Raw genomic sequence first — 27,248 nt, forward strand, 5'->3', positions numbered from 1 at the left:
CTGTCTCAGTAACATTTATTTTTTGATTGACACGTCACACATTCAAACTTCAGCAGTAGTACACAGAAAATTGCTGGACTGTCTTCTAAAAGGGACTGACTAGGAACCAAAACAGTTTGTGGGACACATTTTCACACAGGCACAGTATGTATAAAATGTTTGCTTAGGTTGGCTATAAGCAGGTGTTTTCACGAGATCAAGACTAAATCAAACAATTGATCAACAGTACCTCGCCATTGTGATTTCTCATACAGGATGTTTTCAAAGATGGCCACTGAGATTAGAGTGTCACAGGATGTCGTCAGCAGGCTGCAACGGCGCTACAAAGAGCCTGGAAGAGTCACACAAAGGCATAGGTTATTAAAAAAATCAAATCAAATCAAATCTTCACCTGTGAATTTTGTTGTCAAATTCCCTGTTGGAGAATTGCAAGTAGTGAAACACTGAGCAGTTGGACAATGGAAGATCAAATGAATTTCACCTCTAAAGATTAATACATCTAAGGCTCATTGTGACATTTCACCCAAAAGCCCAATATGTTGTGCTGTACACAAAAGGACCACGAGAAGCCTTACAGACAGACTTTGCTGGCCAATTGGCCTGTCCAGAAGCTGACTGATACCCTGATCCAATTTTAAGAGGCGATCCCCAAGGACACAATCCGTCACATCAAAAGCATACCCGAACATAGTAAGGATTGCGTACAGCTTGTACGTGGAGGCCATACGCACCAGTGAGGAAATGAGCCTGTGATCTCATTTTTCCACAAAATGTGATTTTAACAACTTGGGCTTCCATTAGCCTTTCTTATATTAGTTCTTAAGAGTATGTTATCAATTTAAATATTCAACCGGTGTATTTCTCCTTATAAAATATAAGATGATTCAAGTGTACTGCACGTCTGGCTCACAGGTATGAGATTCAGTGTTTGAATTTTGTCTTTGTTGTGGTCGGGCAACCCTTCCTTTCACCCTAAATTGGCTGTGATTGGCTCCAGCTCACTCGTGACCTAATGAGGATGAGCACATTGTGTCTTTGCTAGCAGAGAGTGAGAAAAAAAAACAACATACATGTCATTTGACCAAGGGAGTTATTGAGAAAGCAGATTAATAGCTATAGCTATAGCCAGCCTTGTTCTCTACGGCTGTAGATTGAACGTGTGACGTGTCGGTCAAAAATAAAATGTTACTGTCATAGACGGACAGCTGGCCGTACATTTTAAGTGTATTCAAAATCAGATATATAGTTAGATATAGTTGAGATAAATGGCACAGATGGGTTCTTTCATCTGTGAAATGGACAGCTTGCTGTACGGATGATGTTAGCTAGCAGGCTAGCCATTGTGTTTTGCTAATTGCCTTAAATACCAATTCTCGTTCAACCACGACAGATATTGGTCCATTCATAGATCAAATATCTTTTGTGAGTTTTGCCATTCAGCTCCTTATTAGAGAAGAGTACGTTGTGCAAAAAGTGCAGTAACAATGGAAAAGTTGGTGCATTCAAAACTTTAGAGAAGGTCAAATCAAGTTCACCTTGGAATTTTATTATTTTAGGTTTTACCCGAAGGCCTTTCGTGAGTAGTTGCTGCATCTTTGTATCCTGTCCACATTGTTGACATTGAGCTGTGTGGGAGAGATACAGATTGTGCATGATGCTACAATGACGAGATTACTCTGAGAAACTTCATAGCAGAAGAGTAATCGACAGGGATTCATACAATGGTGGTTGTTTTCTTGGAGTTCCGTGATTTTTTTTTTTGCCAAGATGCTTTTAAGACAATTCCTATGTTATATGAAAATTTTATTAGGCTTCCCCACTAAGGAGTTCTAAACTAGTGCTCCTCCTACTCTTCCTTTCCTCCCATGTTCTCGAGCTTCAAGGACGATCAGCACCGTCTGCGCCGAAGAGAAAACATAAACTACCAGACAAACCTTCAAACTCTCTCCTTTATATGCCCATCACTTTGTGACTTAAAAAAAATAAATAAAAAAAAAAAATAGCGCCACTAAGACACACTTCATCCTTTGGTGACTCCTGACACTGCCAAATATACAACTAACCATCACCATACATGCACATACATGCCCACATTACTGTGTGGAAGCCCACAACATAAATATCCAATTACCAGACATCAAATGCACAGAGAATGAAATATTGATAACATTAAAACATTTATGTAATCCGCTCGGGCGCCTTTATATAATTGTTCCATTTACAAGGCGAGGCGGTATTGTTTCTCCTCTTTTATTCGCATCACATTTATAAAAAAAAAAAAAAAAAAAAAAAAAAAAAAAGGAACTCTTTTGTATGTTGGCAAAAAATATGAACACACGAGTCGGACTGTCGTTGAGTTTCTCCCCAGTCAGTCATTTCCCACAAAACTATAGCACAGCTTTGCACAGTTTAATTCTTCAGTTCGTCGTTCAGTGAGCTGATTTAAGTTCCTACGCTTAAAACTCTGCTTTGAGCTACTGATCACAGAGCCTTTGCAGAAGCATAATCATGCCCAGAAATTTGAATTCTTTCTAATTAATTGTAAGTTGTCAAGGCTGGCAGTGTGTGAGTGATGCACACAAGTCGGGCTACGAGTTCATGTTTTCACGGGCGAGAGAAAATTTGGGGAGGACTGAATAATTCGACCCAACTTCCACAACCTTATCAACATGCCACTTTTCCTTTGAAAAGGCTGTTCCCCACTAAGGCCGAATAAATTAGAAGTCTAAATAGGAATGATAATGAGAGCATACATTATTTCTCTTGCTTGGCACTGGTGGATGTTGTTGTTTGTGTCAACAGGAAGTCTCAGATCTCCATGTATGCAAAGCGGGGAAAAAAAAAAAAAAAAAAAAAAAAGGTAACTTCACAAGTTTTAAGTATGACCCACAAAAGATGGCCCAGATATTTGGTATTTAAATATTCCTGAAACTACTGACACAAAGATGTAATGCAAAGTACAAAAAGAAGATAAATAAGTAATTCTTGTATTGTCTAATTGCAAATGCAATCATTTGTGTACTATAAAAGCACAGATTGGAGTTTTTTTCTTTTTTAATTTATGAAAAAAAAGGTTTTGTGCTATTGGTTTATATTATCCTAATGATAATAAGGTTGAAGATGTCTCTCAATGTAATTACTAGTGAGAGGACCACATAAATTGCTGATCCCACTGACCAAAGATGAGGCAACCCGTCCACACTACAACCAATTTAAAGGGGATAGCCCCCTCTGGTGGTGTGTCATTCATAATGACCTCAAGCCAAAGCCACTAGGCCTCAGTGGTTTTATTAAACCACAGCAAAATTCCAGTCATTCATGGTTACTTGAGGAAAGTCCTTGTACTATTGTTCTAAAAAACCCAAGCGGCCTTTGGTATGATCGACCCCTGACCTTGGGGACGAGAGATTAAACCCTAAGTAGCTCCTCTAGAATGTGCAGTCCACGGACAAGTGTGTTAAAAAGTGTGACGGGGAGTTGGACTCATCAGTGGGAGCAGGTGCAGGCCTACCCATGAGAGCACGTGCTCCCGGATCAGCAGGTCATCAGGGCACGCTGCTTTGGGGTTTACTCTACATACTGTATTCCCATTTGCACCAACCTGCATAGAACGTTCCCTTTGATGGCTTCTATGCGTCAGCCTGCACACGTGAAACCAGCATACATTTTGAGGTCAGGCCAAGGTCAAAACCAAGTAAAACCAATGAAAACACTTTTTTTCTTGCCAATAAAATGATTGCAAATTGAGGAGGGGTGAGGTTAATTATACGAGGGGCTTAATAAGTAACACAAAATCTTCACCTTGTGCAGACGTTTACCAGTATGTAGAAATTGTAAAAAAACAAAAAAAAGATAATTGATTTATAGCACATTTTGTATACAACATAACTATTTAATATAATTAAAATTGCACGTACAACATTTTAAAGGGACAGCAACATGCAAAAAAAAAAAAAAAAAAAAAAAAAACTTTTTGGAGCTTGTAGTCATGACGGAAGTGGTGTTTTCACTCCATTCGTCCCTCTCTGAGAAATTCTAGGTCATTCTGCTCTCCAAGCACCAGTCCCTCCCAACCAGACAAAACGAGCTAGTGCTCACTTTATGACGTCATAAGGTGCGGACTCACCCCCGCACCGCCCCTGTGGCCTAAACGCACGCCCACTTTCTGAGACCTCCATTGGATAGTGACAAAAAGTAGCCTTTAATCAGTAAACATTCTGTCCAAATTAATTCAAAGCAATCAATTATCCTTCACATTTGCAATGCCAACAAAGTGCAATGACAATTGATTGGCTCTTAAAATCCCGTTCTGGCTGACACTTAAAAGTAAAACTTTTACACTGTTGAACCTAACTGAACGAACAGTATAGTGGTTAGTGTGCGTTCTCTGTAAGCAGCAAGTCACTGGTCCCTCCTCCACGATTTCATGCGGCAAGGAGCTTATATGTTGATTGAAAAATTGATTTGGATTAAGTTACGTGGCATACTCAAACACAGAGCTACAACAGCAGACTGCAGTCGGCTCGCCAGGGGCGCGGCAATCACAAGGGGAGAGGCGGGGTTTTACTGAACCGGGAGTTTTACTTCCGTGTTACAAAACACCTAATATTTCATTTAAAAAAAATTACATTGCCATGGTGTCAAAGGTAAGATTGAATCATTATATGACTATAAATATGCCTTAAAATACAGTGGTGTAATCTCTTTAAAAGCAGTTACAAATAGTGTTAAAGAGATTTAAAAGCAAAGTAAAGCAAGGGAAAAAATAGCTCACTAAAAGTGCAAGAACAAAAACTTTTGGATTTTAAATACTTTGAAAGACCTTAATCACATGTATGTGACTTATGGTCAAGAAAATAGAGTGGGGGGGTTGCTTTGTATGTATGATTTTGGGGAATCGTGCATATAATTCACATGATTCTTGTGCCACAATTGTAAACATTAAAATCACATTTAAAAAATGATTATGAAGAAAAGCATTTTTGATGATTATAAAGGTAGTCTTTGTATTGAAGTTAAAATTTGACTGCTGTTCACAATCATGGAAAAAAAGTCAATTTATCATTTCGGATGGTAATGTATAACATAAGTTGCATCTGTTAGTAGTGTGAACGGACTACGCTGAGTATTGGTTATACACCACAATCGTGTGCTCCCTTCATGTAGAGGACATCTGAAATTCCAACACTAACATGTGAAATACAGACAGAAACTCCTCCTATGGCCTTCCTGTTACTCCCCAGGCTGCTTCTCTGGTTTAATCAAAGATTCGGAAACACTGCTCTCACACACAGTTTGACTCGCCCAAAGGTTACTTTGCCTTTATATAATGTAATCACCTCAATTTAATTGGTGAGCTGCCTTTGAGAAAATGTGCTGTTTAAAAGGATAAAATTACATTTTAAAATCACTAGTGGCTTATGAAAAAGAAATGGTTGAGAACCAGGCACTTAGGTAAGCTACGTCCCAGGAAAACGCCAGCACTCTCTACACTCCTTTTTTTAAATCCAGTTTCTTGTCATTGAAAATAAAACTTCACACTAATAATGTTTTTGAAAGTAGCTGTGTAACTGAATCTCATAAATGTGTCAATAATTATTTCATCAGTCATAATATATGGCAATGATATCGTACCAATAGTTATTCTGCAATTATCTCTTGCACAGACAATATTTAAGCATTTGTTCATTCTTCAGCCTGTGCATGACCATTCGTGCGCCTTGAGTTATGAAGCTGAAGTGTGTGTGGTACGTGTATGTGCACAATAAGGTTCATTGAGATAATCCTGTGCTCCAACCCAGTCACAAGCTTCGTATGTAGTGCTACTGCCTGGTAGCACAAAGCACAATGTGGAGCTCATGTGACTGTATTAACCTTCCCCATCTAATCCTGGGCAGTCACGAATGAAAGAGAACAAGAAGGATTAGAAGTTATCAAAAGTGGTTGTTTCTGTTTTATTTTATTCTTAATGGCCTCAATTGTGTTTCAGAGGGTTTGGCATTGATTTCAAGTAGTTTAAGTAGTTTATTTTATTTTATTTATTTTTTTGTAGGACCCATGACTAATTGCTTAAATATCAAAACCTCAAAGAAAAGGAAATCCATGAACCACATAACAACAGAGAGCTGTGAGATGAATAGAACAAATATGAACCACACACAGAAGATATTAATGTTAGAAGATCCCATGTTCCGTGACATAAGCTTATTGTTTTATCACACTAGTCTTTTGACACGAGAATCAATGAAGCCTTTGGTTAGCAGCTCCTGACTATTGTTTGAAAAAAAGTGTGGATTTGAGGACCCAAACGTAGACACGGGAGACACTGGGGATGGGTAACAGAGTCTTCATATACAAAAATACAAAGTAACATCAGAAAGCGGAAAACACAGATGAGCACACAAATTTCAGACTTGAACTTGACCTTTAAACCTTGGCTAAGAACCTCAAGCGGTGCTGGATGCAGAACACATGGAACACAGCTTGCATGTAAGAGGAAGGATAGGAAACCTCAGTAGAGACTGTATGACAAAGAGTGACCAAGCAAAATAAGAGTAACATACCATAGCAACTGACAATAGTCTTCTTATCATAAGCGACATTCGCATAACACTAGACAAAACTATGAGTGGCTAACACATCTCATGTTATCATCATAAAGATCATAGTATTAGTAACCCAATGGCCTGTATAAGCACAATAACTTCAATAGCATAAGACACCAACATCACAACTGCTTTCCCTTTACTAGGTGAATTCAAAACGTTTTATATTGCACCATAGCCACAGCTGTTCAATACATAACCATCTGTCCTGTATCACATGTATCAATTTGCTAAAGCATCATGGGAGAACTAACCCGATTGACTGACTGCCCATCCATCCATCCATCCATCCATGTATTATTTCCATTAGTGTGGTGTGTGATTAAGTTCTATTCAGTGTCCCTTTCAGAATCACGAAAAACCAGAGCGTATTCCACCGTGACTTTTAGATTTCATTCAACCAATCAGTGTCAGATTTTTTCTGCTAAGGCAAAAATCAAACATTCCTATCAGAGCGTATGCTGTGTTCACTAAGGGAGTCTCCTTGATGCTAACCTGGATGTGAATGTAAATAATCTGCTCCTCTAAAACCCATCTGGGGATTTTTCGATGCCTCTGGCAATACAAACAGTGGACACTGGATTTCCAAACAGATCTCAATTACTTACAGTAAATAGCTTTCGCCGATTCCCTTAGTAACATGAGCAAACTAAACACGTACATGCTTGAAATCCATGAAACATGACCATACTCTGTATTATAACAGACAGCAGTGTCAACTCCCCCCCCCCCAATTCTCTCTATCACACTGCTCAAATGTGATAGAAACTGAGAATAGTTAAAAAAATAAAAATAAATCCTATGAAATGACACTTTTCCCACTATAAATGGGTGATTATGAAGATTTGCTTCTGATGGTACACCCAGAGACTTCCACTACTTCCCAGTCAAGGCATCATTCATAGACAAACTCACGGCCCATCTATAATTGCTCAGCAGAGTCCACTCTGTGTGCGACATGCCGCCACAGCGTCACACGGGCCGTGTCAGGGTCCCGAATGCATTCAACAATGAGGTGAAACTTTACTAACTTCAAACCCGCACAACGCCATCTATCACAGACACCTGTAGGTTCGAAGGCAATATTTAACATGCTGCTCGTTTTTTTCCACCCACCCTCATTTCAGCATCACCTGCTAACATCTTCCCAGCCCAGACCAAATTTACTGTCCAAGCGTCAAGAGCCTACACACTCAGTACATGTCTCGTTTACAAGGAACCATAACGAAGAGGGTGAAGAGGTTTTTATAAAAACAGACTGGGATTGTATTTTTTCCTCCACAATATTGCTTCCTGGAAACCATGGAGTACTTCTTTTTAAAAGGATTCTTGGTGCTGTTGTTAACAAAACACTGCACATCTGACGGTAGGTTGGCACTATGCAGCCCTGCAGCTTCTTCCCAAGATATATACATATGTGTTTTATATACACACTAGTTGTCTTGTGGTATAGATTACAGCATTTCCTGGTTTGCATTAAGTGCCCAAAGTCCCACTGATGGGAGATATCCACTCCTGTTCTGAAGGACAGCTAAATGGGACAGTAGTGTAAGTAAGGGCATTCGGTGTAAACGGAACATGACCATAACTAGAGCTGCAAGCAGCTAAGAAGGACCCTTGCAACCTCGGCCACTGGGCACAGAGGACAGGCCTCATCTGTGTCCTAAGTTTCATACATTCAAAAGCAGTATAATTTTTCTTTTCAAACACCACATCACCATGACAATGAAATGAAAGTTTGAAGATGATCAGATATTTTTTCTCGGAGGAGTTTGTTAAAATATCACCTCTATGAAAGGACAAAAATGATTTCAAAATAAAATCGAAATGGCAGAATTTCTGTTCAGTTTAGAGTATGACTCATCAAGACTGTTTTTGTACATCTTAGGCAATTTCATATGCCTTCAAATGTTTGTGCATCTAGGACCTAGATTCTAGGTCCTAGAGGCAGTGGTGCTGTGTTTTTAACTTTACAGGGGGCAATCCTGAGCAGTTTCAAAGAAACAATAGGGACAATAAGGAAGAGCAATCACAATTAATGTATAAGAATTGTCTGAAACGAGCAAATACATTTGTATAAATGATTGCATAAGAGACGACCACATGAGACGACCAAAGTATGACCAATCGCTACGTTTTAGATGTAAGCAACCCCTGTAAATAATCGGAAATTACAAACCGACCGAAAGCCAATATTAAACTCAGCCATCCAGGGAGAGTCCCTCTTCTAAGGACATGTGGTACTGCACCCTTCCCACTCATCTCTATGTGGCGAACACACTCAGAAGGCTCCTTTTGACCACAACTTTTCAACCCAATGGCATAGACACACTCAATACCAACGCGGTGTTCCTCCTGTCACTATTGGGGTAGTTGTTCAGAGGGGTCGTATTTGGAGCAACAACCTATGTAATGGTTGTACTGTAATTGGATGCCTTTTTGATAAGAAATAATGAATGCATTAATGACATAATCCAGTTAACATTGCATCCCCTATGGGCTTATCACAATCTGTCCCTCTCTAAATCCTACAAAAATGTTTTCAATGTCTGTAGGCATTCCTACCTCAGTCCAGTCTTCCACAGTCACTCTTGAAGATACACGCTCCTCACCTCATGAAGCAGAATGGAATCCAGCCGAGGTTGTGCCAGTAGTCACCCCACCAAGCCTTGAAGAGGTGCAACAAGCCGTACAAGAGGACTCTGAGAAGGTGGAAGGTGGCACAGCTGAGGAGGTCCTGAAGAGGGTGATGGAAGCAGCTCTGGGACAAGTGGAAGGGAAACAGGATGAGCTGGCAGTGCAGGAAGGGGAAGGGGAGGATCCAGTGGGGCCTGAAGATGAGACCGAAGTAAAGGTGTCTGAGCAGGTGGTGGTAGGGATAGATGATAGTGGTAAAGAGGAAGCTGAGGAAAGAGTAGAGGCAGAAACAGTGGCTGATAATATGGAACAGACCACAGTTGGTGTAGAAACCGTTGGAACTGAGGCGGTTATTGATGAGTCCATAGATACCAAAGATAGTCAGAAGGTTTTAGAGGAAACGTTGGCTACCTTAGAGGAGATGGGCAAAGATATAGTAGTAGACAGTGAAAAGGTAGAGGACAGCAACCAGCAGGTTGTGATCTTAGATGGAAGAGTCAAAACAGAGACAACACCAACAGTTCAAGACGTAGACTTTGGTAGGGAGCCAGTGCAGGAGACTGGTACAGACACTGACCCAAGTCTAGTGAATGAACAAATAGGGACAGTCGGGCAGATGGAGGAAGATGCTGTAGTAGGTGAAGTGGAAGGTCAGGTGATCACCCTGCCATCTGATAATTCCAACACTGAGGCAACAAAGCCTTTGATAGACGAGCCGGCAGTTAGCGAAGATAATTACACAATGAACAATCCACAAAGCCAAGATGATGTGGAGCAAAGCCATGTAAAGGAAAAAGTGGGAGCTATTGAAATTGAAGGTGCAGAAATGGATTCAGAGGGTAGTGAAAATCACCAAGACATCCTCGACCAAGGATATGAAGTGTTGGTCGACGATTGGGATAAGCGACAAGCTGGAGTAGAAGAGGTTCCATCGCCGACTTCATATGAATTCAAAGAAGAACCAGGTGAGAAATTGAATTCTGATTGGGATATTTTTAAATATAATACAGTAAAGTACAAAATACAATGTGGTAAAAAAAAAGTATAAAAACAGTATTAAGATAAGTTGTTCAGAAAATGGATGGATAAGACTGTGGTTCTAATCTGATTGTATCCACCCATCAAGGTTACATCGATGCATTTACTCTAATTTCCACCAATGGAAAACATATACAGTATGTAGATTGTCGTGTCTAGAGAGACTATCTTGACTATCAGTGTGTGAGATGCCAATAACAATATAGGCACTGGGCAAACTTTAAGAGACCTGCAAGGCGCAGTCTACCAAGCTTTAACTGAAACACATCACTACATTATTCTACATTCCTTAGGCCCACTCGACAAACCTTAAACCTTGGCCTCTGGGCTTCATTTTCATTTCTGTGTCACATACCAACCGTCCATTCTAGAAACAACAGTGATCTTTGCTCCAGAGCCTGAGGATGACGCTGAAGTCTCCATCGAGCAGAGACCCGGAAACCAGGGCACGGCGTTCACTGAGGTTGCAGAGAATGTCGTCACTGACCACGGCAATGAGATCCTCTCTCCGACTGATGACCTTTTGGCCTGTGACTCCAACAAGACCCAACCAATGCTAGACTCTTACGTGAACGATGTCCTGGTGATCCCCCCTCAGGCAAGAGGAGAACTGGTTGAACATACAGTTGTGGATCCAGGTGAGGAGTTACAGCGTTATGTTCTAATGCTTTTGATTGTCTTTCTCTGTGGGTTTAACCCTAAAATAAGTTTCAGGGACTAACTTTTTGCTTGTGATTAATGGAAGAAACAGTAAAAACAAGAATGAAAAGGTCCTTAAGGTTAAAGTCCATTCAAGAAACTATCATTTCACTCACTCTTTCTAACTCATTGAAGCAGATGACATTTGTGATCATGATATTCCTGATATGCAAGTCACTAGAAACATATTGGGTTTTTGTTCTCTTATGTCTTTGAATGTATGTCTTAAGAAACAAAGGAAATGGGCCAGGATGCATGGAAGATCGGTGCCACAATCGCTGCAGTGTTCTTGGTTTTGGAGACGGTTGTCATTGCCATCTATATTTTTCAATGTCGAAACAAAACCAGGTAGGAATTTATGCCCTATTCATTATAATAAGATGATTTATTTACAGCTACCTCTTGGCCCAAGGGACAATATTGTCTAGTCTCACCCTTTTGTATGTATTTTGTAACATTGCTTTAGTTTTGAATGAGAAAACTGCCTACATTCATACTGGCACCAATTACAACAATTTTTTCCTTATTTTTTTACTTAAAATAATACCTCTATTTGTGTAATTGTGTATTGTGCCCAAACTCTTAACAATATCCTGTAATTGTATGCAGTAGCCTGGCGACACAGCACTCATGTGAGGACGGGTGTGTTGAACCAGAGGTGACCACCGGGTGTGACAGCAGTGACGACACACTCCACGCAGGAAATGGGGACACACGACAGTAAGTTTGCGTGAGTGTGTGTACGTATGATTCAATTCAATATGGTACGGCTCAGTTCAACAGGGTATGATGCAATGTCTTTTCTTGTCATTTTGAACTTGTTGTTACTATAAAAGGTGTCATTTCAGTCAAAAATATCTCTCCAGTAAAAGATGAGTCGATAATACATCTTGATACAATGGAAGTGAAACGTTTCAGTGATATACTTTTGGCCATTTGTAGATTTGTTTCAACTGTATATTGTTTTTGATTATGACCAACATTTTTTTTTGTGAGTATTACATATCTTTTGAGAGATAACAGGACTCTACACCATAGCACAGAATGAAGAACAAAAAGTTTGTTGTCATATTTTGAACACAACCAGTGTCATCTTTAAATGTCCTTGGGTGTTATATCTGCTCAATAATGGCAGTCTTCCATGAGAATTCCCAAGTCTTTAACTTGAATTGTTGTTGGTTGGAATGAAATCTCTCAATGAATAAACATACCATTGAGGCCATGTTTATTTAGGATTTCGCTCATATACCCCCTAACTGCCTCCTGACGTCTTACTCTTAACATTCGTGCGCACAGCTGTCCACTTACAGAGGTCCAATTATGAACCTCTCAGCTGATTCCCTTCAAGCCGTTTTGTAAGGTCATACGCTCCAAAGGCTACTCGGTGTGCCACACATGTGATGCTTTCAACGTCTTGGATGAATGGGTCAAAGATATGAAAGCTTTTTTTTTTTTTTTTTCTCCAATCACTGACAGAATTGCAGCAACTGACCTATGTGATGCAGTGACGACCCTGGCACAAAACAGCAAAGGGCACAAACTGGGGCATGTGATTAGCATGTCAAAGCTCCCAAACGGTGCCACAGAGAACTCGACCAAGGCTGGACCAGATTCCTCACAAGTCAGGACTTCCATGCTCTAGGGTGGTTGGACTTTTTTTGTTGTTTTTTTTTTGTGGTTGAATATAAAGTATTTGTCCAACAGTAATCAAACCAGACTGACTATTTTTGAATGATTATCACTTCAGTTTGTACATGGTGTGACTGAATGCTTATATTTGTGTGAGTGTTTGTTGGGGGGGGGGGGGGGGGGGGGGGGGGGAGTTGACTGTAAACGGGACTGTTTGCTGTTCAAGTGTTCCCTTTGTCTTGCACAATATAGTCACAAGGCCACCAGTATAACATTTAAAACAGATTTATACTGTTCATAACTGTTTGCATTTGTATCACCATAAAAGTGTTGTGCAAGATTAAAAATAAATAAATAATTATCCATTTGTCTAATGGCTATAATCCAGTAATTGGTTGAAAAATGCTATATCAATAAGGGTTTCGTAATGAAGGGTTTATAATTCAATACATCTACAAACATATACACATTGTTTACTAGAAAGGCCACATTTATCTAAAATGTTTGCCTTTGCTAGCAACAATTTATTAAAATATGACACCGTCATCCGCATACTCAGGTGTGTCAAATAGTGCAGCTTGATGTGTTAATCTGATGGCACAGATGCAGGTGACAGATTTTGTCAATATTGATGACGGGGGGTGGACGCAAATACACGACACTTTTCTAATCATAAATGTCAGCAGTTCACGGTACTTGCCGGAGCAGATCTTTGGTGAAAAGTGGGCTTACATTAGAAAATGTTTTTTTTTTTTTTTAAAGTAATCTTTACATTGTATTGCTTTATAGTTTATAACATTGTAATAAGCTTATACACACATATCAGCAGGGATCACCAACCTGGTGCATGTGGGGCGCTAAAAATAGCTCACCAGTTAAGAGATCATTTGAAAATGTCAAACTGGTAGGTATCCCTTGACACTAATCAGTCCCCAATAAGTAGCTCTCACAATCAAAAAGGTTGATGACCCCTGGATCTACACATTTTTTTTTTTATTGGATCCCCAGTTTGATCGACCATCCACAGACAAGAAGACAATAGTTGCATATTATCTGACCATTATGGAGGAGAATATGCAGTCTGCTCCAAAGTTATGATCACAAGATGCAAGCCTTTTCTAGTCATCCATTTGTGTGCGTGTGTGTGTGCACATCAGGGACTAACTCGGGGGTAGGGAGTGGAGGGTGCTAATACTTGCTACAAAAAAGGTTTAGTCATGTGCTCCATAGCTATTTAAGACAAAGAAGCAGGATGAACTAATTCTTTGGGGGCTATAGTTGGTCATAGCAAGAGGATCAAGATGCACATTCACAGGTAAGGAAATCAAATACAGAATAAAAAGCTAATTATTATAATGCGATAATCTATAAAATTGACATTACATCATTAAATTGTCTACTCCTTTCATTACTTTACTTTACTTTAATTTTCCTCTTATTTTGTTCTATTTTCATAAATTGGCATTTGGCACACATGTGCTTGGCCCAAAAACCGCGTCTTGATTTTTGTGCCGGGGCAAGTCGAGTTTTACTGTGTTTGGGAATTTGTCAGCGCTGCACATTTTTCTGCGTTCTGGCGGAATGAGGGCATTTTCGATTACAAGCCCCTAGCTCACCTGTGAAGTCGGTGACAGAGAAGTAGACTAGACTTTAGACCAGGTAAAAGCAGGTCTAAGTTGTGACGGAGGTGCTGTTTCACAACTTTGGTGGATTTGATTTATTTAATAAACATCTTCCTCCCTGGTCGGGTTGTCACAGATACACACGCAAGATCGGGGTGGAAGGTGGTCTCAGAGTGCTCGGTGGTGATTTGTGATCAGCCACCCATGGAGGCCTGCTTGCCCTTCCTTTTAAACATACAGTACTTAGTGCGATTTGATCTTCTGCGTGGACTCCAGAAAGTCAAATTTTGTACAAACTCATAGACAAGCACTCTTGGACTATGAATATAAAAGGGAATGAGAATAGCCTCTTCGACTGGCCAGAAATCAAGTCGACTGTGTTCACTCCCACTTTGGTGGTAACATTTGAGCTAGACTTGCACTAGGCACAAAAATAATGCCCATATAAGAAAAAAACAATAATCTAATTACTCAGACTGTCAGTCAATCTAGATTATAAAACTAAATCATCTCAGTCCATATGTATGAAGACATTTTTTTTTATAGAAAAGCTCAATTACTGGAAAAGGTCATGCTCTTGAATCATTTTAGTTTAATTGTTACCATCTTGACTGCTCACTGTCATCTATTTTATGTTGATATTATTATTATTATTATCATCATCATCATCTTTGTGATCAGGGGAAGATGTCACAAGTTTCACTTCTTTCTGTCCCTTTTCATTTCTCTCTTTTAAACAATGAAATAAAAATTTGAATTGAAATATCTGAACATAATAATAATAATAATTTCAAACCTCTATAAGTGCTTCTGATCATGTGAGAGTTGGAAGCTAATTGCCACTTGAATTATGAATAATGGCTCAAACCGCCTGCAGTTAACTCATTCACTCCCAAAATAAATGTTTTTTTTTTAATGCTCGAAGTGTCCCAAAGACGTATTTATAAGTTTGTTTTTATGCTTGATGACGACTCAATTCTCTCACCTGTCAAGCAATTGGAGAGCAATTCTCCTGGTGGCGACCTTGTGCGTCACAATGACGGTGGCCCAATTCCCTCGAGAGTGCGTCACCCCAGAGGGTCTCCGCAGCGGCCAGTGCTGCCCCTCCCCGTCAGGCCAGGCAGGGGATGAGTGCGGCTCCAGCACGGGACGGGGTCAGTGTGTGTCCATCGCTGCCGACAACCGGCGCCACGGACCCCAGTACCCTTACGCGGGGCGCGATGATCGAGAGAGATGGCCTCTGCGATTCTTCAACCGCTCTTGTCAGTGTAACGGGAATTTCAGCGGCTACGACTGCGGACGATGTCGACATGGACTGACTGGACTGAACTGTGATCAGAGGATTTCTGTGGGTAAGAGAAAGGAGAACGTTTTGTGTATATATATATATATATATATACACTGTATTTACTCAAATCAGATCAGGTGTTGATTGCCACTAATCTGCATGTTTTAGAGATTTCCCTCCTCTAACACACCTGATTCAAATGCTCAGCACAGCTCCAACAACAATACTGATCATTTGAACCAGGTCTGTTGGAGAAGGGAGGGGGAATCTAAAACTTGCAGGATAGCGGTTCGAGGACCACTATATTGCATTTTTTGTTTTTTCTTTCCTGCACACATGATTCAAATGATCAGTTCAGAAAGCTCTGATGCTGATCCAGATTATTTGAACCATATTTTGAAGGAAGGTAACATCTAAAACATGCAGGATAGTGGTCCTAGAAGGCCACTTTTCTGCATGTTTTAGATGTTCCCCTCCTCCAACACCCTTGGTTCAAATGATCAGTATCATTGTCAGAGCTTTCTGAGCATATGAATCAGGTGTGCTGGAGGAGGGGAACATTTAAAACATACAGGATAGTGGCACTTGAACGGATTGGGACACCCCAGTTTTAATTGTTTACTCCAACACACTTGATTCAAATGACCAGCTCAGCAAGCTCTGATAATGATTCTGATAATTCGAGTCAGGTGCATTGGAGAAGGGAAACATCTAAAACATGCAGAATAGTAGCCCTTGAAGACCACTATTCTGCATGTTTTAGATGACACACAATTCAAATGATCTTCAATAACATTTGAATCATGTTTGCTGGATTAGGGAAATATTTAAGACAAGCCCAAATAATGTGGGCAATAAAAGTTTTACTGAAACAATTATTTACAAAAAAATGTAAGCAGAAAACACTTACTTACTAAATGGCAATAGGTTAAAGAAAGTTCACGAAAAAACACAGGAGGAATTAACTAACAAATCTTACAAAAAAAAGAGCAGGGAAACTAAACCACAAAAATGTACTTACAACAAATCTGATGAATCAAAATTAAGGCATAGCGAGGTATCAACAATCTGCCTCAAGACTGACAATTGGTACATGGAGGTGAGCAAGCTAAGCAGGTTGAGCTGCCTTCTAAAAGCAGACTGATTACTGATCAGTGGCAGGTGCATCACCAGAGGATCCGCCCACCATCATTCAAGATGAGTTGAAATTAAAAACACAACAAGCCTCAACGCAGAGACATGACAATAGTAGCCATGAGGGATGGATTTGGAAACCGCAGTTTTCAATGTTTCCCTCCTGCAACACACCGGATTCAAAAGATCAACTCAAAGCTCTGATAACGATCCTGATCATTTGAATCAGGTGTGTTGTAGGAGGGAAACATCGAAAACATGCAGGATAGTTTCCCTCGAGGACCTGATTTGGCCACGCCTGTATTAAATGTTCCTCCTCCAACACACATGATTCAAAAGATCAACTCAAAGCTCTGATAACGATCCTGATCATTTGAATCAGGTGTGTTGTAGGAGGGAAACATCGAAAACATGCAGGATAGTTTCTCTCGAGGACCTGATTTGGCCACGCCTGTATTAAATGTTCCTCCTCCAACACACATGATTCAAAAGATCAACTCAAAGCTCTGATAACTATCCTGATCATTTGAATCAGGTGTGTTGTAGAAGGGAAACATCGAAAACATGCAGGATAGTTTCCCTCGAGGACCTGATTTGGCCACGCCTGTATTAAATGTTCCTCCTCCAACACACATGATTCAAAAGATCAACTCAAAGCTCTGATAACGATCCTGATCATTTGAATCAGGTGTGTTGTAGGAGGGAAACATCGAAAACATGCAGGATAGTTTCCCTCGAGGACCTGATTTGGCCACGCCTGTATTAAATGTTCCTCCTCCAACACACGTGATTCAAAAGATCAACTCAAAGCTCTGATAACGATCCTGATCATTTGAATCAGGTGTGTTGTAGGAGGGAAACATCGAAAACATGCAGGATAGTTTCCCTCGAGGACCTGATTTGGCCACGCCTGTATTAAATGTTCCTCCTCCAACACACATGATTCAAAAGATCAACTCAAAGCTCTGATAATGATCCTGATCATTTGAATCAGGTGTGTTTGTAGGATGGAAACATCGAAAACATGCAAGATGGTGATCCTCGAGTACTGGATTTGGACGATGGTGTCACTAGTTGGCTATAATAATTTGTACTGTGTCATCTGATACCATCATATGTTGCAATTTATGGCTGTGATGTCAAATAGTAACAATCTTTTCTCTTCTCTCCTTCATTAACATTTCTACAGTGAGGAAAAATTTAATGCAAATGAGCGCAACTGAGAAGCGGGCATTTATCAACGCTCTGGACCAAGCAAAGAGGACGATCCACCCCGACCTTGTCATCTGTACAAGACGGTATTTATGCTTAGTGCCTCATTATATTTTCACAACGCATGAAGTCATCATTCTTCGTCGTGGGAATACAACAGATTGTTTTGAAAAGATTTATCTGTACAAGCCGCAGGTAGAATAATTTTGGGAGCAACCGTACATAAATATTTGAAGCTGCTCTCGACTGCGGTAAGTGCAAACCTTTTGACCTCCTTATCAAAAGTGACTTCCTGCTAGAACCCAGAAAGGCTTTTTACACTTGATGTTCCATTGGCAGCTTCTGTCTGGATTAACTCATTTGCTCCCAATAACGTGTAAATACGTTTTTTTTTCTAAAAATGTTTTAAGTGTCCCAAAGACGTATTTATACTTTTTTTTTTTTTTTTTTTTTTTTTTTTTTTTTTTATGCTAGAGCATACAGAAGGCTTTGATGCAGCCTCTCAACTGCAAAGAACGGTTGCAGAAATGGTAGTTATTACACAAACGGCCAGCAGGTGGCAGCAGAGCAAAGGAGATCAACCAGGGCCATCTAGAAAAAAAGCTAAATTACTTAGAATTTTAAATAGGTTTGCGAAAACTGATGAAGCTCTCTTCTAATGCTAATTGCTGCAAAACAGAAACAGATAGAAACTTACTTTAATCTTTCTTTTGATAGGTTCCATGTTTTTATAGCAATAGAACACAATATTCTGTGGGCCTTGCAAAATCAGTCAAAATTGAGTAAAATGGCCGGGAGCGAACGGGATTGCTTCTGTGAAAATGGCTGGGAGTGAATGAGTTAAAGAAAAAAAAAATCTGCTGCTTTTTGTCATTTTTAGTTACCAGGATATATATGGACCTGATGGCAACACGCCTCAGTTTGAGAACATCACCATTTACAACTACTTTGTGTGGAGCCATTACTACTCTGTCAGTAAGACGTTCCTGGGCCCAGGCCAGTCCAGCTTCGGAGGAGTCGACTTTTCCCACGAGGGCCCCGGTTTTGTCACCTGGCACCGCTTTCATCTGCTGCAACTGGAAAGAGATATGCAAGTGGGTTGACTGACTCAATGTAATGAATGAATTGCCTACAAACCTGGACTCAGACCTAATATCAGACTAATACAGGCTACGATCATTACTTAGGACATGCTGGGCGATTCCTCCTTTGCGTTGCCCTACTGGAACTTCGCCATCGGGGGCAGCGATTGCGACATTTGCACGGACGACCTGTTGGGAGCCAGGAGCTCCTTCGACATGAACTCCATCAGCCCCAACTCGGTGTTCTCCCAGTGGAGGGTGGTCTGCGAGAGCGTGGAAGACTACGACACTTTTGGCACCATCTGCAACAGTAAGGAACAATCGTCTCACACGGTAGCTCGCGATACCTCGGCTCGCAAAGGAGTTATGTTGATGTGAGCAAAATGAGGGCGCCCACCTCATAAATAGAGCATGTATGACACTAGCTGCTATAAATATTACCCCCTTGCTGCTGTGCTGTTTGAAATTGCTCACAATTGCTACAGTCTGTCAGAAACTCAATTTGTTAAGTTATTCTACACCAGCAGGGTTTCCCAAAGTTTTTAGTTCAAATCCCAAGTCAGTTGTCTGCTGAACTCACAAAAAACGTCACTCTCCAACTTTTTCCTCTGCTTATGCGGGTCGCCGGAGCAGAAGTCTAAGCAGGAATGCCCAGACTTTTCTAGTGGTGTACCCAGGCCAGCTATGAGACATACTGTATTCCCTCTAGCGTGTCTGAATACTGCCCTGAGGTCTCATCCCGGGTGGGTTATGCCCAGAACACCTCCCTAGCGTAGCCTTCAGGAAGCATATGAAATAGAACCACCTTTGCTGACTCCTCTCTCCCCATGGAGTCTCTTCTGAATGACCGAGCTACTCGCCCAATCTCGAAAGGTGAGAGCTCAGACACCATGCAAAGGAAATCCAATTTCAGTCACTAGCTTGTCCTTTTGCTATGCAACCATCCATTCGTGGGGAAAACTGGAGCCTATCACAGCTGACTTTAGAAGAAAGGCGGATCATAACCTAGATTGGTCAACTGGTCAATCGCAGGTTTCAATTAGTGTTGTCATGACTCGGGTCATCATGCAGGAGTAATGTTTGGGTCTTGTCTTATGTCTGGGGGTCACGCCGGGGTTAAGTTTGAGTTGAGTTGAGTTCATGACCTGTTGGGTGTGACAGAGGTCAAGTGTCTGTTTTGTACTGATGTAACATCACCTAGTTTCAACTAGTTTTAGGCTATGTGATGCTAAGGATCTTTAATGCTATGTGATGTAAGAACTATGTGATGTCAAGGATCTTTAATCGCGTTACTAGGTCAACAGCCAATTAGATAATTCCATGTCAGTACTGGCACCCACATGTCACCCACAACCAATGGGATGTATTTACTGTCTATATAAGATGTCTGAGAAATGTGTGTGGTTGCCGGATTATTGCTCTCTGTTCCTCTGTGCTTCTTCGCAGCCCAAGGGGGCTTGCCGTCTCGTGATTCTCGATGCATTCTCATAGGTTTTGCTTTTTTAGTCAAGTTATGTGAATAAATAGTTAAAACCTTATTTGTGTCTGCGCTTTGGGATCCGACCCTTCGGCACACAACAAGTGTGTTCTGAGAGCAACATGATCTAGGAATTACCTTGTTGTTTTTTTCCATGATTGAGAGGCTTTTAAAAGTACCTGGCGGAGCTCTGGAATGTGACAATGCAGGTCAACACAGAGAACTGAAAAAAAAGAAAAAAAAGAAAAAATAAACAATTAATAATAAAAATAAATATTGATGTAAATAATTAAACTTAAAATTAATTAATTATTAATAATACTAATTTTCATAATAATAATAATAATAATAATAATAATAATAATAATAATAATAATAAATAAACCTGGTACCTGGCGGCGCTATGGAATGTGACAATGCAGGTCAACTCAGAGAACCAAAAAAAAAGAAAAAGTAAATAATTAATAATAAAAATAAATATTTATTTGAATAATATAACTTAATTAATAAAAAATAAATAATAAATAAATAAATAAATAAATAAATAAATAAATAAATTAACCGCACATTTTCATGACTTTATAACCGAGTTATTTATATCCAGAACATTGGGTTTAGGATATGACCCAGTCAAAATTTTGATCCAACAAGGAGTAAAAAGTAAAAACTCATAATGATGTGTTAAGGATACCAAGAAATGGGTTACCAGATTATGTGGTTAAAAATAATGTTGATTTTATTACTCGAGTGATAGGCATAGGTTTTACACCGGTTATCTATCCTGACAAAACATACCCGTATCTAGCCGATCTCCATGTCCAACAACATCAGCGGTTTTACCCACTGCGCCATCCAGCCACCGCCAACATTTTCTAAGAATTTACATTAAATTTACTTGAACTTCAGTACACAGGTGCATCCAAAATGGGACAATCTTCAACTCTTCTGTTCACCCAGATTCAATCTGGCAAAATAACTGAATTTACAGTGGGTAAAAGTAACTCAAATATTTCACATCTAACCCAGAGTTGTTGTTTTTTTCTTTCCGTACTAAAACCCATTGTTAAAGATTGAACATTTTCAACAACCAAGAAACAGTTGAGTCTCCTTTGTTCAAAATTTGTGAATTACCAGAACCAAGATGAAGGACCATCTGCAAGAGGCACCAGGGACGTTAATGGTCTTTATTTTTAATCAATTAGTGCACATTGTATCATGCTTTTTTCAAGCAGTTTTTCCAAATAGTTTGCAGTATTACAGACTAGAATAAAGGCAACTGTGTGAGACACTGAGAGAAATCAGATTTAGGTGATCAGATTTGCTCGGATTGGAACTTGCCTCACACTGGCACCAGACTTGAAATCCCCAAGTCGCCACCAGGCTTCCAGTTTTAAAATACAACACTTTCTTTTTATGTCAATTTGTGGAATAATTCCTACTATCAATCTACTTAATCGTAATTGGTTCTTTCAGTTCAATGGCAAATGTACAAGAAAACTTGAGGGATTTGGAGTCCGCTGAAAAATGTGATCCGTGAGTGGCTGAGGTGTGAGTGATGTGTCGGGTTAATCCCTTCGGAGAGTCACGACAGGCTCGGTATTTCCTGCGTCAACAAGCAACTTCTCCCTAACTGGGTTACGGGGGGTTGTCTCGTTTCTCTGTGCGCTTGTCAGAGACGGAATCTGGCAGACTTTGATCAGTGGGAATCATCTTCACACCGACAACTTTGTTATGTAGCCGACTGATTGCACCCTTGTGTGTGTGATGGAGGGGAAGAACCAGAGAAAAAAAAAGGAAAACAAGAAGGAGGTCATATTTGCAAGGAGACTTCGCAAAGCTCCCACTCACTGTTGTTGGAATTTAGTGAACAATTATCATGCTGTCATGTTAAAGACTGATCAAACTAGTCTAGTCTCCCACATAGAATTAGAGAATTGTTGAATAATACAACATAAATCATCACATCCCCTTCCTCTTCATTTCCATGGGGACAACTGACCTGGATCTGAACTGCAGTTTGAGTGCCTCCCTTGTAAAAATCCTTGAATGCAATTACTGCTTCCGGCTAGATGGTAGTCATCCTTTTCGTTTGTGCCGTGCTTGTTAACGCGCAAGTGAAAACACTGACGCTGACCTCGCGTCCTACGCTCGCAGACACCGAGACCATTCCCATCAGGAGGAACCCGGCGGGCAACGTGGCACGGCCCATGGTGCAGAGGCTGCCCGAGCCCCAGGACGTCTTGGACTGTCTGCAGCTCAACACCTTTGACACACCCCCTTACTACTCCACCTCCTCCGAGAGCTTCCGGAACTCCATTGAAGGTTTGCAGCGATTCCTTCTCGTCGGAGCGCAAAACAGAGTGAACTTTCTAAATACATAAAACATGCGCCACAATAGTAATGTTTAAAGGCAAGAGTCATGTACTTATTAAGCAGAAAGGGCAGAAATAAAATGTCAGAGAATATATTAATTAGGGGTGTTAAAAAAAAATCGATTCGGCGATATATCGCGATACTACATCGCGCGATTCTCGAATCGATTCAATAAAAAAAAATCGATTTTTTTTTTTTTTTTTTTTTTTTTTTTTTTTTTTTAAGAGCTCAGAATTGTTCATTCGGTAGTCTTACCGATTCAACGTCTTATCATCATTGCCTTTTTTGTGTGTGTGTGTGTGTGTGTGAATCGATTTTTAAACTTCAATTTTTAATGGAAAAATATTCAACAAAATGTCTGACTTCGGGTTAGGATTCACACCTTGAGCATGGAAGAATGTTATATGAACGGAACATTAAGCCTTAATATTTTATTTTAATGCTGTTCAAACATGAAACAGATTACAACCTCTATAAGACTGAAATTTCAGATAAATAAATAAATAATACATTTTCATATAAATCTTACACTCTACAAGCGTACTGATGAGTATTTTCTAAATTTGAATGAAAAAAAATCGCAACAATCGACTTATAAATTCGTATCGGGATTAATCGGTATCGAATCGAATCGTGACCTGTGAATCGTGATACGAATCGAATCGTCAGGTACTAGGCAATTCACACCCCTAATATTAATTATTAAAAAAAATTATGCACAGTTTGAGCTTCACTTCAAGTTAAAACTGGAATATGAGTTGAATGGCAAAATCTTCTCGTTTTGATCTATCTCCGATGACGGCCATTTTGTTATATGCTGCCGCCTGGAAAATGACATCACAGTTACTTAGGGCTCAGCGGACAACCAATCACCGATCAGCTTCAGAAAAGAGGTGAGCCGTGATTGGTCGTTACCTGAGCTTTACGCAACTGTGATGTCATTTTCAGTCGACAGCATGTGACAAAATGGTCGTCCCCGGGGATGGATAAAAACGGGTGGATTTGGACAATTGATTTGTCTTCATTTTAAAGGCTTCGCTATTCCTTTTTTTTTTTTCTTTTTTTTTTTTTTTTTTAAGGCTACAGTGCCCCCCAGGGGATGTATGATCCAGTGATCCGCAGCCTCCACAACCTGGCCCACCTCTTCCTCAACGGCACGGGCGGACAAACTCACCTCTCCCCTAATGATCCCATATTCGTCCTGCTGCACACTTTCACCGATGCTATCTTCGATGAATGGCTCAGTAGGCACCAACCAGGTAATATTCAATACAGCATAATCATATCATAACACCCTTAAAATGTTGGGTCAAAAACAACCCATAACAGTTGGGTCAACTTTTATGGATTGTCTTGTGTCAGAAAGTTGGTATGGCCTGGGTGGCATACTTTTACATTACCAAGTGTCCAATATTCATTCCATTTATTTTGCCTTAGAATTTGTTTACGTTCTTAAAAATGCTGTGGTAAAAACACCCCAATTTTGGTTAAATAAATAAGTCAATAAATAGAAAAATAAATAAACAAATACATAAATTAATGAATACATAAATAAATAAATAAATAAACAGACTGACCTCGTAACAGGGTCAATTTGACCCAACTTCCTGTTATTTGGTAATAATAATAATAATAATAATAATAATTTGTACAAAACACTAAAAAGTTGGTTTTACAACAAAACCCTGTTTTTTTTTAAAATAAATAAATAAATGAATTAATTATTATTAATAATAAAATAAACAAAAAAACAACAACAACAAAAAGACAACAACAACAAAAAGTTGGATCAAAATGACCGAAGTAGCAAGTGGGTCATTTTTTTTAATTTTTTTTTAACCAAAATTGGGTTATATTTGACCCAGCGGTTTGAAGAGTGTACCAGAAGTTTAAACATCTACTTTTGATGTTAAATATTATGTTTTATCGCATTAAAATATGGTATATAATACAAAACTTAATTATTTAGTTTTAATTATTTAGAACAAATACAAAATGGGGAATTAGTTTGCAGTTAATCAACTAAGGAAATCATGCATCCATCCATTCATTTTCTTAACCGCCTGCTCCTCACAAGGGTTGCGGGGTGTGCTGCAGCCTATCCCAGCTGGCTTTGGGCAGTAGGCGGGGTACACCATGAACTGGTTTCCAGCCATTTGCAGGGAAATCATGCAATTAATCACAATTAATGTGGAATTGCCCAACACCTCAATATATATAAAGTGGCTCTTGAGCACAAAAGTCTGCTTGACCGTCCTAGAAAGACCAATTAGATGAATTTATCTTTTTATTATTATTATTATGTTTTTAATCACAGGTGAGATAGTCTATCCTGAGGAGAATGCTCCAATTGGACACAACCGCCAGTTCAACATGGTTCCTTTTTGGCCTCCTGTCACAAACGCAGAGATGTTTGTGTCCGCCCCTCAAAACCTGGGCTACTCCTACGAGGTCCAGTGGCCAGGTGGGAAACATACAGACACACACAGACGAACGACAACCCAGTCAACCCCCCACAACTTGACCTGCTGATTCTCCACAGTTCGCGCCTACACCCTGTCTGAGATCATCACCATCGCCATCGTTGCGGCGGTGCTGGTCGTGGCGGTGGTGGGCGGAGTCATCGCCTGTGCGATGCGAGCCCGATCCTACCGCTCGGCTGAGGCCTTGGAGCCGTTGCTGGGGGAAACTTTCCGGAGATATTCAGAGGACGACCGGAGGTTGGACAAATCGCAGTCTGTTGTCTAAATCAACGCCTTTATGAAGAGGCCTTAACATGTTGAAGCATTTTTTTAAGAAAGCCCCACAATGTCTTTTAATAAAGTATCACAACCTAAATTCTGATTGTATTTATTTTTCTGACCATATTATTAAGACTTTTTTTTTTTTTTTTTTGGCCTTTGTACGTTCCAATTTGTAAAATCAGACTTTTACTAAATGGTACGTTGCAAATGCAAATGTATTGTCTTCAATGTAGTGTACTGTAAAGTCAAATGACTGCAGGGTGCCTAAATGACACCTCACACTTAAGTAATATGATGTGCTGTGTATGAACACAGCCCTGAATTGAATTTCAGATATGGCTGCAGGCTTGTCTGAGCCCTGAAGCTAACACGCAAATCAGAGCATTGAGATACCATGTGAAGCACAGCCAAAATTCCATCTCGCCATAAGAGCACATACACTGCCACCTTGTGGCCATAGCACATTCATACTAGCAGTACTATGGGCCTTTTGCAACATCACTAAAACAAAAGCTGAAAGTCGACATTTAGTCAATCATTTCATTACTCATTTATCCGTTGATATTACAGATGTGACCGTCACATGAGCTCGCAGTCAATGGGCCGACCTCTCAAACCCCCCTGAGTGAGGATCATGAGTAGCTTGTATGTCAACTGAGCTTTTGAGAATGTTTTTTTTTTTCTTTTTTTTGCAGTTGGGGAAAACCCACTCTGCATTGTGACAGCGGGGCAGCAGACAGTTTCTGAAAAATTCAACAGCCATGGGGCTTAAAAGGCATCAAAATCAGTCTGTTGTTTGTGTTCTGCTGGTCTATCCCTCGTAAATAGTTTCCTAATGAATGAGAAGAAAGACTTGGATGGACATGATGGAACGTATTTAGAAGTGCATGCGATACTTCAGACTTCCCAATTTTGGCCTTGAGAGTTATTCTAATGCAGCAAATAATAGTGCATTTAAATGCATAAAGCATGTTGGCATTCATTCACTTTAAAAGGCTCTTCATAGCCAATTGTTCATGTGGAGAGGGATGAAGCAGACTGTCATGGCTGCCTTTCAATAAAAGCGCCGAGGCGAGCAGATGGTGTTGATGAATGTGGAGAGCTCCAGACAGGATCTCCCTCGGTGCTTCCTACTTCCTAAATGAGACATTTGTGTGCAAATGGATTGCGTGTCAAGTTGTCACCAGCAACTCCACTAATTAAATGCAAAAGTTCTGTGCAATTATAAAAAATATATACAGCACAGGTTCACTTGGCCTTTTTGTATTTCTCTGACTTGTTGTATGTAAACATCTGTTTCAAGTCGCGGCTGCTGCAGTCAAATGAACAGTCGTCATCACACAGCCTTTATTGTGGCACTTAAAAGGCCTTCGGTTGCATAAAAGGACAAGAAAAAAAAAATCAATACCATCCATTTATAATCTAAAGAGCTTGACCTCATACATATTTTTGCATTCAATAAACGTGCCACATCTTTTGAATGGTACGGTTTGCCCACAAAGTTTTTGGAACCAAGTTTGGACTTTTCTTTGGTGTGGGAGAGGTGCACATGTTTGACCTTGACCATGAAATGTTGACCATTAACTCATTCACTCCCAGCCATTTTCACTGAAGCAACCCCATTCGCTCCCGGCTGTTTTACTGGATTTTGACTGATTTTGCAAGGCACACAGAATATTGTGTTCTCGTGCTATAAAAAACATGGAAC

The 27,248-nt window shown here is 40.0% G+C and overlaps 2 protein-coding genes and 1 long non-coding RNA gene across 3 annotated transcripts; 2 read left to right on the forward strand and 1 right to left on the reverse strand.

Annotated features, from left to right (window-relative positions):
* On the reverse strand, window positions 1-16,695 carry LOC144020924 (uncharacterized). The gene is made up of 3 exons (XR_013283994.1): window positions 16,540-16,695; window positions 15,216-15,576; window positions 1-331 (listed from the first exon to the last, which is right to left on the reverse strand). It is a non-coding gene; the product is annotated as an uncharacterized LOC144020924 (long non-coding RNA).
* Window positions 9,151-12,654, forward strand: LOC144020274 (uncharacterized). Its single transcript, XM_077523582.1, has 5 exons — window positions 9,151-10,207; window positions 10,652-10,918; window positions 11,210-11,327; window positions 11,589-11,699; window positions 12,456-12,654. Exons 1-5 carry the CDS (start codon window positions 9,151-9,153, stop codon window positions 12,619-12,621), a joined length of 1,719 nt encoding a protein of 572 aa, XP_077379708.1. The 3' UTR covers window positions 12,622-12,654.
* tyrp1b (tyrosinase-related protein 1b) lies at window positions 13,785-25,634 on the forward strand. Its single transcript, XM_077524845.1, has 9 exons — window positions 13,785-13,923; window positions 15,224-15,582; window positions 17,842-17,950; window positions 18,745-18,958; window positions 19,052-19,256; window positions 22,578-22,745; window positions 23,876-24,055; window positions 25,114-25,260; window positions 25,339-25,634. The coding sequence occupies exons 1-9, from the start codon at window positions 13,910-13,912 to the stop codon at window positions 25,542-25,544; spliced, it is 1,602 nt and encodes a 533-aa protein (XP_077380971.1). The 5' UTR covers window positions 13,785-13,909; the 3' UTR covers window positions 25,545-25,634.
* Window positions 25,635-27,248: the final 1,614 nt, after the last annotated feature.

The sequence above is a fragment of the Festucalex cinctus genome, chromosome 6, assembly GCF_051991245.1.
Source record: "Festucalex cinctus isolate MCC-2025b chromosome 6, RoL_Fcin_1.0, whole genome shotgun sequence".
NCBI classification, from domain to species: domain Eukaryota; kingdom Metazoa; phylum Chordata; class Actinopteri; order Syngnathiformes; family Syngnathidae; genus Festucalex; species Festucalex cinctus.

What these genes read in the sequence shown, in the direction of transcription:
- LOC144020274 (XM_077523582.1), top strand. Translation starts at nt 9,151, where the DNA reads ATGTCTGTAGGCATTCCTACCTCAGTCCAGTCTTCCACAGTCACTCTT. An exon ending in ACATACAGTTGTGGATCCAG is followed by an intron (nt 10,919 to 11,209) that starts GTGAGGAGTTAC and finishes GTATGTCTTAAG; the next exon opens with AAACAAAGGAAATGGGCCAG. An exon ending in CAATGTCGAAACAAAACCAG is followed by an intron (nt 11,328 to 11,588) that starts GTAGGAATTTAT and finishes AATTGTATGCAG; the next exon opens with TAGCCTGGCGACACAGCACT.
- tyrp1b (XM_077524845.1), top strand. An exon ending in TTTTGGCACCATCTGCAACA is followed by an intron (nt 19,257 to 22,577) that starts GTAAGGAACAAT and finishes CTACGCTCGCAG; the next exon opens with ACACCGAGACCATTCCCATC. An exon ending in CTACGAGGTCCAGTGGCCAG is followed by an intron (nt 25,261 to 25,338) that starts GTGGGAAACATA and finishes GATTCTCCACAG; the next exon opens with TTCGCGCCTACACCCTGTCT.